Source organism: Seriola dumerili, unplaced genomic scaffold, assembly GCF_002260705.1.
Source record: "Seriola dumerili isolate Sdu_G_001 unplaced genomic scaffold, Sdu_1.0 BDQW01000025.1, whole genome shotgun sequence".
NCBI lineage: Eukaryota > Metazoa > Chordata > Actinopteri > Carangiformes > Carangidae > Seriola > Seriola dumerili.
The window spans coordinates 13,328,917-13,338,435 of record NW_019174280.1 but is presented as its reverse complement, the minus strand read 5'-3'; the positions used below and the strand labels follow the sequence as shown (position 1 = coordinate 13,338,435).

At 39.5% G+C, this 9,519-nt stretch overlaps 1 protein-coding gene across 2 annotated transcripts; it reads right to left on the bottom strand.

Annotated features, from left to right (window-relative positions):
• kif25 (kinesin family member 25) lies at positions 1 to 9,183 on the bottom strand. Of its 2 annotated transcripts, none has more exons than XM_022770425.1 (15): positions 8,959 to 9,183; positions 8,753 to 8,818; positions 7,667 to 7,789; positions 7,326 to 7,467; positions 5,412 to 5,515; positions 5,196 to 5,281; positions 5,022 to 5,061; positions 4,863 to 4,930; positions 4,694 to 4,768; positions 4,343 to 4,489; positions 3,897 to 4,073; positions 2,747 to 2,901; positions 2,028 to 2,273; positions 1,377 to 1,532; positions 1 to 1,067 (listed from the first exon to the last, which is right to left on the bottom strand). In XM_022770425.1, exons 1-15 carry the CDS (start codon positions 9,025 to 9,027, stop codon positions 916 to 918), a joined length of 1,806 nt encoding a protein of 601 aa, XP_022626146.1. In that variant the 5' UTR covers positions 9,028 to 9,183; the 3' UTR covers positions 1 to 915. The 2 variants fall into 2 exon arrangements, with proteins under 2 accessions (XP_022626146.1, XP_022626147.1); XM_022770426.1 differs by having other exon boundaries at positions 2,040 to 2,273.
• Between the last annotated feature and the right edge of the window lie 336 nt (positions 9,184 to 9,519).

Below are 9,519 nucleotides of genomic sequence, written 5' to 3'. Positions count from 1 at the left end.
TACAAAAAGGCATATATCTCAGCATATCATCTGTTTATTTTAAATGAATACTGACCACTTTCTATTGAGACTATTCTATCAAGGTGTTTGAAAGATGTGTAATATATAACAAAAAAGTGATGATTACAGAGACAGAATACATGGAAATGTGTATAAATACTGTATAAACACAGTTGCATCAAAACACTAAAAAGGAGAAGGCATAGCATGAGCATCGAGTGTTTCAATGATTACAGATGAATAAATAGACTACCTTACTCAAAAAGCCTTTGCTTTACAATTTGTAACAATTCAGTATTAGCATGATCTAGATCTTAAAAGTGGTGTGCATGAAAGGGAATTTAATAAAGTGGAATGTTATTGAAATCCTACCTGTCTATAATTTTAATGTTATGTATAGCTATTCAGCACCCTTAGTAATGCCAGGCTTAATTACACATTAACAATGTGTATTACAAAGTATCTGCAGCTTCAGCCTATTTATGACATTTAGTGCTACCAAGATCTATTGAAAAACAGAAATATAGCAACAATGCTGGCACAACCAACATATTTCCTAATTAAAATCACTACTAAAACCATCAAATCTGCAGAGTAAGGAAACTGATATTACATTATTACTACTATTATTTATATAGTTTAGGATTTTGATATTATATGCAGCACCAAGTAACCTGGTGATAAATTAAGATGTCTAATGACCACAATAAGTTAGTCTGATATTGTTTAAGGCCGTGAACTTTGATTGTCAATCTTTCAAGAGCCCAAAGATAGTCATACATTTAATACTAATGTAAAATAAAAACAAATTAGCAGGTATGCATCTTAAACTCTTAAATCTGCTCTATCGGCATCACTGTTAAAGGATATATTCTGCCACAGCAGCTGCTAAGGATGAAATCTTTCTCTGTCTCATCACTTAACTTTGAGGGTGTTATTCTTCTTCCGCGGTTGCTCCTTCTGCACCTGACGGGCTCGTGTGCCTAATCCCAGAGACTGCAGGGACTCGGTGATGAAGCGCTGCGTGGGAGAGACACACAGCATCACCAACAACTTGGCATCGCCACCTGATGGACAAGATGGGGAAAGACAAGAGGAGAAGTTAATATGAAAACATTAGATACGATAAACATAAATAACACACTTTGTACTTTTTTTTGGGGGGGTATGGACATTTACTCTGTATGTGTATGTTCAGGTATTTTAGTGTATGGGTTTGTTCATGTTTCTGCATGTTTGAGAGTACTGATGTGTGGAATCTCTAAACTGGATGGGAAGACACTGGATTTAAAGGAGACATACGAAGCATCTGTCCTACACAGAAGAAGGAAAGTTAGAGAGAGAGAGAGTGTGAGTGTGTGTGTGTGTGTTTGTACCTATGCTATCCTGAAGTAGATGAGTCAGTTTGCTGTTCCTGTATGGGACATGTGGCCTCTGTTCAGCCAAAGCTCCCAGGACATCAGACAGAGCAGAGAGGCTGCGATTTATACAGGACAACTCCCACAGAGCAGCACCCGAAACTCCAGACATACCTGAGACAAACACACAGTTTACTCATTTGATATTTCATGGTTCAGATGCTATAAAAACAGAAACAGGCTGTGTTTAAAGTCTTTCTGCACTAAGCAGCATATTTAGCTTGAAGTAACTACAAGTGGTGACAGAAAACTGTTCACATTTAACTACCAAACACTCACATAGCCAATCTGTCATGTCATCAATCTCAGATTTATGACACTTCATACCAAACAATAAAGATGTATTTTTTTATGAATCCAGCTTGCTTTTCATGGAGTACACTCTGGTGTTTAAGAGTCAGGCTCTGGCTTAAGAAAGATCTCATCAGAGCAGATGACAATTGAATTTTCATTTTTAGCAGCAGTCTATCTACAACATGGCTAAAGCCCCATTTTGCAATTTTTATATTCCAGTTAAACTCATGCTTTGTGTATCTTCAAACACTGAGGGACCAGTGTTCATCTGAAATCTACAAATTCAAAGAACCCGAAACATTGAGCCCCTCTTACCAACACACTCACTCCCTGCCAGGTCCACCAGCTGCAGCTTGGTCCTGAATGGAGCCTGTGTGATACTGTTCCTGGGGGATGGACATGGGGAATAGGAAGGTGAAGGGCAGGGAGAGGAGGCAGAGCTTGCAAAGAGTTCGTCAGATGAGTGGCGGGCAGCAGGATTGGCACGGCGACAGCGTGGACTCCACCACTCCTTCTGGTTGGATCGTTGCATGTCCTTCTTGGCACTCTGTAGCCTACGGGCTGAATGGAAGTGGAGTAGTAAAGTCACAATGCAGGAATATGTGGCCAACAGGTGTCATGTATGCTAATGTGAGTGTGTCTGTGAGGTCCGCAGGTCCTCCTGGCTCCACAGCTGCAGCTGTAGAGTCTGGATCTGCAACTGCGAACCACCTACTGCCCCCATGTTTAACACCTTGCTAATCCTGCTAAAATTTACTATAATTAATAATGATAATTATTAATTTTATTAGTTGTCATTACTATTTTTATCAGTAGGAGCACTACAGTTGCCATTACATTACTATTTCTGTCACTGCCACTAGTATCCCCTATTATTAATATTGTTATCATTGCACGTTCTTGCCCCTTGGTGGGAATTGTCTCTGTAAATAATATTATAAAAGAGAGGGTCTAGACCCTTCTCTATTTGGAAAGTACCTTCAGATAACTTATGTTGTGAATTGACTTGACTTGTGTGTATGAATGCATCTCACCCAGGGCCAATGCATTGGGGCTCTTGGAGGAAATGGTGAGGGTTACAATGAGATGAGAGCGTGAAGAGTCGGTATGGACAAGGGTGGGACAGTGAGCCCTGAGTTTCAGAACACTGCTGATGACCTGCATCACTTCAGAGGCGCTACACACAGGCCTGTTAGAGAAAGTGATTAAAAAATTAAACACACACCATTTCCTAGCACTTTACTAATCTGCTATAATCAATATTTTTTATATGAACACTGGATCAAATGACTAGGTGCGTGTGAAAGGTCTTGTTCATAGTGACAAAGCCACAGTGAATTATAGCCCAACTTTGCAGCTCTTCTCAGCTCTATGGAGTTTAGCGTCTTTTAACTTTTGATTTACTGGTCTTTACAGTTTGATTAAGTCTCACCACTGTCATAGTGTTGTTTTCAGCCACAGCTGTTCTCAGTGAAGAAGCTCTAAAAACCCACTGTACACTAGCGACTCAGCCCTAAATAACATACAAACTCTGTGACTAGCTGGTGAACACAGTGGAGCATTTAGCAGCCAATCCTGAAATATGACTGCACATGAATGCTAATGTTGCTCTATATTTGCTGATGTTCCAACAAGTTCACCATATCAACTTAAAAGTTGACATTAGGGTTGTTTTTACAGTTTTAGGATGAACTGATGATTATTTGTCCAATCCAGCAGCTGCAGCACAACATTAGTATTCAGTTGGACTTGTGTCTCTGGTCCTCTTAACAAAGTTAGGACATACCAAAATTCCCTCTCCATTAGTCATTTTTTGTCACCACCAACTACTGACTCTTTATTGTGTTTAATGCTCAGTAAACTTTGTCGATCAGCAGTTTGGTGCTGGGCAGGTTGCATACAGTGGCTTAATCTTAGCCATGTAATTTGCAAGCTGTACAACATAAAACAAAATAGTTAGAAAGCCCCATTGATCTGAAAGCAGCCCATTTCCAATTACACATCATTTGATAAATTTTTCATATAAAAAAAGTATTGATTAGCTTTAAAAATTTCCACCAAAACATATAATTTTTTCATGAACCTGGCAGTCTAGCTACAAAATGTCACATTTTAGGCTAAACTAAATTGAAGCACAAATAAACACTTTCTGCACACAGTCACCTAAGCTCTGGCATTACTCACACGTATGTAAGGGAGGTGACCTGGATGGCACCAGAGGAGGTGGTGATGACGTCCCTGCGCTGGCCGGCAGCGTTCCCCTGCTCATCTCTGGCCAGCAGGTCAAACACCTCATTGTTATACACTTCCATCACTGACACCTCCACCGTGTGGCTCTCTGCAGGCTTCTCAGAGATCAGCCTGGGTCACACACACGGGAACATATACGCAACATTGGACAGATAAAGAAAAGAAGGGGTAACAGTTCAAGACAATTACAGTCTATTTTAGCTTTCAGTGCACATTATAAATTAATAGACAGATTTTTTTCTTTTTTTTTTATGATGACCATCACCTATGGTTTTTATCATTGACACACATTAAAGGCAGGACCAGACTTTCTTCTTGAATTTAATCATTACCTGTTGTAAATTTTACACAAAACAAATGAAGAGTCTATTCTCACTCACCGAAACAGCTCAGCAGCAGCCTTAGGGATAATACCCTGCTGTGCCTCCTGCTGTGTCCTTGAGTGGTCATGTAGTGGCTGGGATCCCATCATGGTGTGAGTCTTCCCACTGCCTGTCTGTCCGTACGCCATGATACAAACATTGTAGCTGCAGGGTAGAGAAAGAAATGACATTCAATTAATGCTGAAGCCCTGCAGTCATATTATGCTGTTTGACATTTATTTCATTCAGTTTGTTCTTAATTTGAAATCCCACGTTGACACAGGACAGTGTTTAATGAAAACAGTTGAATGAATACACTTGAATGACATGTTATTTGATATAGTCCTGTTTGTATTGTTTAACACTTACCCGTCCAGCAGAGATGTAAGGAGTGGCTTGACTTCCTCAAACACGGCATCCTGGGAATCCTCTGGTCCATGCACCCTGGAAGAAACAAAATCACCACAGTGACCTATTGATGAAAAAACTGGAGAAAAAAAATCACGCTAATGTACACTGCATCATTTCAGTATTTTACCTCTCAAACTCAAACATCTTGTTTTGCATTGGCATCCCTGTTTTCAGGCCATTCACCATCACTGTGTCCTGAAAATACAAATAAGGAATAACGAAAAAGTGAGAACACTGAGGCAGGTTCACAGCAACCACATTAAATTTAAGAGTCAATTAAACTCACATCACTGATTGCATAAACCACTTCCTCTGATGACGCAGGCCTGATAGTGAAAAAGAGACAACTGTAACATTAGATCATCTTAACTTTTCAAGCACAGAGCAACTGTGCTCACACATCATTTATCATACAGTATTTCGTGGTGTGGACAGATGATGCATTGTGTTGTTGACCCACCCTGATCCAGATGTCGAGGACTGGATGTGGTCAAAGGGCAGAACTGGTCGCACCCTGCAGTGAACTCTGATGTTACCTCTCAGCTCCTGTAGCAAAACAAAGAATGACCAAAATCAAAAATTATATGATTTGCAGCAGTTTTTAATGTGCATATAATCACTCGAGGGTATAATACTTTGCTTCTGGCCAATATGGCGATAAAACATCTGTCCTCACCACCAGTGTGTTGTGAAGTTCTTTCCTCCTCTGGCGCTCTGCCCTGCACTTCTCTTTCTCCTCCTCCAGAGAGCGCTCCAGACCTGCAACATGGGCCTGTAAATCTGAGTCGGGAAGGCAGAAAATTAGTAGAAAATATTTTATTACATTATAATGTAATACATAAATATATTTATATTAAAAAAAAACTAATTTTTTTGAAGTCATTAATAGAGGTTATAAGGTGCATTTTTGACATTGTTGTGCTGATTGTAAGAAAAAAAAGAAAAAAAAACACTGAAAAGCCTCCACTGGCTTCTATGACTCATCAGACATTGTTAGCCACCAGCTCAGATTTGGTGGGGAATCTGGTGCAGTGCAGTATAAACTCTGACTTTTAAGCTGTAAAACAGTTTCGTGAATGAAAATCTGTGTCACAATCAACTGCAAAGCCAGAGGCATCTGTTCTCTGTTGTAAATCTTTGAATTCAGGCCAAGTCTTTAATCCTGCAGCATACATGCACACACACCTGGCACCAAACACCTCCATTCACACACAGGACAGGATGAGACATTCAAGAATAGGCTGGCCTGAAAATAAATAGAACAGAATAGTGTAGAATGACTAGGATTCTCTCTCTTCTCTCTCTCTCTCTCTCTCTCTCTCTCTCTCTCTCTCTCTCTCTCTCTCTCTCTCTCTCTCTCTCTCTCATGATTATTTGAAGCATTAATTATTCTCAAAAGTTTCAGCAAATTTAGTTTAATGCATCACACAAGAACATAAAAAATGGGTGCTGTTGCTACATCATAGTTTCCCAATCATGTGATTAAAAACAGCTCCAGGATTTGTCTCTTCATCTGGGTTTGAGATGATTTCTACCAATCATATACTTGTTGTTGATACTAACTTGGGGATGTACCAAAAAAGAAACCTGTCCAATTCTTACAAAAATTGACCAACTTGTTCAGTGTTTTGAAATGATAGATTTACACTTTAATAACCTGACAGAGGGTTTACCAACCTACCACACAGCCAGTGAATCTCTAGAAATCTTGAAATATTCAAAAGGATTATGGTAAAATAGCTGTTAAAAAATAAACGAAAAACAAATAATTATAAGTAAAGTAGCAAATAGTGTGCAAATAAAGTGCTGCATACGTGTAATGTAAGAAAAACCCGTTAACTCCCAGTAATTTAAACGACGACCCAGTGTGGTTGTTGCTAACAGGAAAGAAAATACTTTGTGCAGGTAAGTGGGTACATTTCTACATTCTTCCTCAGTTCTATCAGCTGACATCAAAAATAAAAGGTCAAGAAAAGCCACTATGGAGCAGCTTGTGTTATGCACTGAACAGCATGTGCTGAGGCTTACGTGTGCCAAAGCATTTGACAAGATCAGTTTCCACCTATCGTCAGAGCCCTGATGACCAGCTGACTTGCAAGACAGTGTACAACAGAACAGTCAACCTTGGACAACCTCGAAGGGAGGAGTAAGAGAGAAGAGGGAAGGAAGTCTGAGAGGATTACCAGCACACACACCCTAATGGAGATACAGCCATTACATAGCCTGTAAGACACTTCAGAATGGAGTGTGACACAAGGTAATCAGAAAAGAACAGTCAGAAGTAGTATGACGTAGAAAATGTGAGACCAGGAAGAAGGGATCAAAAAAAATGTTCCTGTAAAAAACATCTTCAAAGGTCATTCAAATAACATGCATGGTCAGGTGCACAGCTCACATGTTGTGCTCTTACTTCCACAGTACAAACTCATTGCAAAGGACATACGCCATTTGTTTTAATTTTGGTAGACCACCATAAAGTTGGATTTTCTAACTCCAACAACTGCCTAGATAATGCCAAACAGTAAATCTAAATCCCAACTTCAAAACATTCCCTCAGAAACCTATCGATGACGTCAAAGATGCTACTTACTCTGAATCTCGTCTCCACAGTGACTATTTAGGGAGGAGCTGACTTGCTCGACCTTCCCCATTAGCTGCTTGCTCTGTTCCTCCAGCTCTGTGGCAAAACTCACATAAACTGCAAACACCTCACTCAGGTCCTGCTTCACAGCCTGCCACAAACACACAGGGAGAAAAAATAAAATGTGTGAGTATACTCTTTGTTGTATATGTCTTTCTGTGTTTCCATATAACCTACTTATCTTGACTCTGGATGCCATTTGGTAAAACATCAACAAAATAGATATAAAGACAACTCAAAACCTGCCATGCGAACACACACGCATTCAATTCACTTCAGTGCATTTGTACCTGGACCTCAGACAGGAGTTTGGTGAGGGCTGACCGGGTTATATTCTGTGCATCCCGCTGGTGCTGATGATGGTTCAGGGCCTTGATCTCCTCTTCTCGCTCCCGACGTAGTTTCCCCAAACACTGAAAAAGGACATGACATCAACATACTTATTCTGCACTAACTTAATGGATAAAATTGTTTGTGAACTGTTAAGTAGTTAAGAACATAGAAATCAACAAACTGCTCCAATAGATGGTTTGGTCAAATGTGCCATATAACACACTAAATGTTGAGACCAATGTTGAGCTCAATCTAGCTATGTTCATTTTTTATGCATCAATTACTGGACATAACATTTTACAGACAACACAATAGATCTGCCATAGTATGAAAAGCACATTAATGATGGCCCTGTTCAATTCAATTAGTCCAACAAGTCATGTCAGTGAGACATCATACACAGCACTGGAGTTGGCATTGTTGATCATTATTATTGCATACAGTTGTGTTTTCCCTGCTATATTTCCAACTGTTCAAGGTAAAACAAGCCTATAAAACCCAATTAAACATCTCAACTTTTGTGTATCATAATTTAACAGAGACACACAGACCCTTCAATGAAGTGGCAAAAGGCTTACACATGTGTCTTGATACATGAGAAAAACAGTTAGCAAAACAGTAGTCATCTGCTGTTTGCTAGCATTTCTGTCAAAAAATTTACTTACCATCTGCCCAATGCACCAAAAGAAAGTTATACCCGTACAACACTAATGTCATCAAATTTTGTGCTGCACTACTTCTGAACACATTCCATTGAAATCGTATCACATCATCCAACTGCCAGAGCTCTCAGCCAGGTGTAAAAAAAACTGTTGACATTAAGTCAAGTGCCTGCAACATGCACACACTTGGCACAAGCCATTCAGATAAAACAGTCATTCACACAAAAGCCTTCTTAAGCCATTCAGAAGGTCAAAGAATAAATATAACAGACATAGCTCATGGAGAGTAGATAGATAGAACAGAATAGAATAGAAAGGCATAGAATAAAATAAAATATTTAAGCCTGTACTGTAAATAATGAATGCCAGAAATGTTCAAACCTCTGCAAGTCTTAAATGAAGAATAGCATTCTCTGTCTCCAGCTCCAGTATTCGCTCTTCTTTACTCTGAAAACACAAATAAATATATCTTAAATGTGAATTACAAATATTGAGTGTGTTTAATTACTGAATAAAGCTAGAAGTCGCTATTCCAATTCTCTAATACTAATAAACATTCATAAAAATTTAATTCAACTGTAACTTACCCTCAGTTTGTGCTCCAGCAGATGTACCTGGTGCGCAAATATTTGATCCCGGTTTATAAAGAGAGGCATTTTCCAAAAAGAAAAGACGCTAGTAGAGATGAGAATCCGAAGCCTCGTCTCTTTCCTTCTCAGATGAACAAGTCGTGTCCTCTCATGTCAAATAATCCGATTAGGGACGGTCAACAACAACTCTGTCAACTCTGCTCACCTGTCTGCGTTTGTGTAGTGAGGCAGCCTCCTCCAGCCTGAAAGATAAGGAAACGCAGTCGGGCGAATTTTTTGACAACTTCTGACAGCGGAATACAGTCTAAAGGTCGCGTAATATTCATGATTTAAAGTGTCATTTCAGTGTGGCTGCTGTTGACGAAAGCCCGACTATCTTGGTCTAATTTAATTCAAAATGCATTATGTGAAACAGCATGACAGTAACTTAGTTTGCAGGAGGACGGGGCTTCAGCACACAGGTGGTGTTAATTAACCATCAACCACTTGTGACCATAGACTGTATTCTTCTTCTTCTAATGGATTTCCGGCAGGCTGTACACTGAAAAGATTGTGACT

Bases quoted from the DNA above. Each gene is read 5' to 3' on its own strand.
- kif25 (XM_022770425.1), bottom strand. From the start codon at position 9,027: ATGCCTCTCTTTATAAACCGGGATCAAATATTTGCGCACCAGGTACAT. The intron at 4,074-4,342 runs GTGAGTGAGAAT...TGTGTGACCCAG, and splicing joins GCTGCTGCTGAGCTGTTTCG to GCTGATCTCTGAGAAGCCTG. The intron at 2,902-3,896 runs GTGAGTAATGCC...TTTCTCTAACAG, and splicing joins GTCACCTCCCTTACATACGT to GCCTGTGTGTAGCGCCTCTG.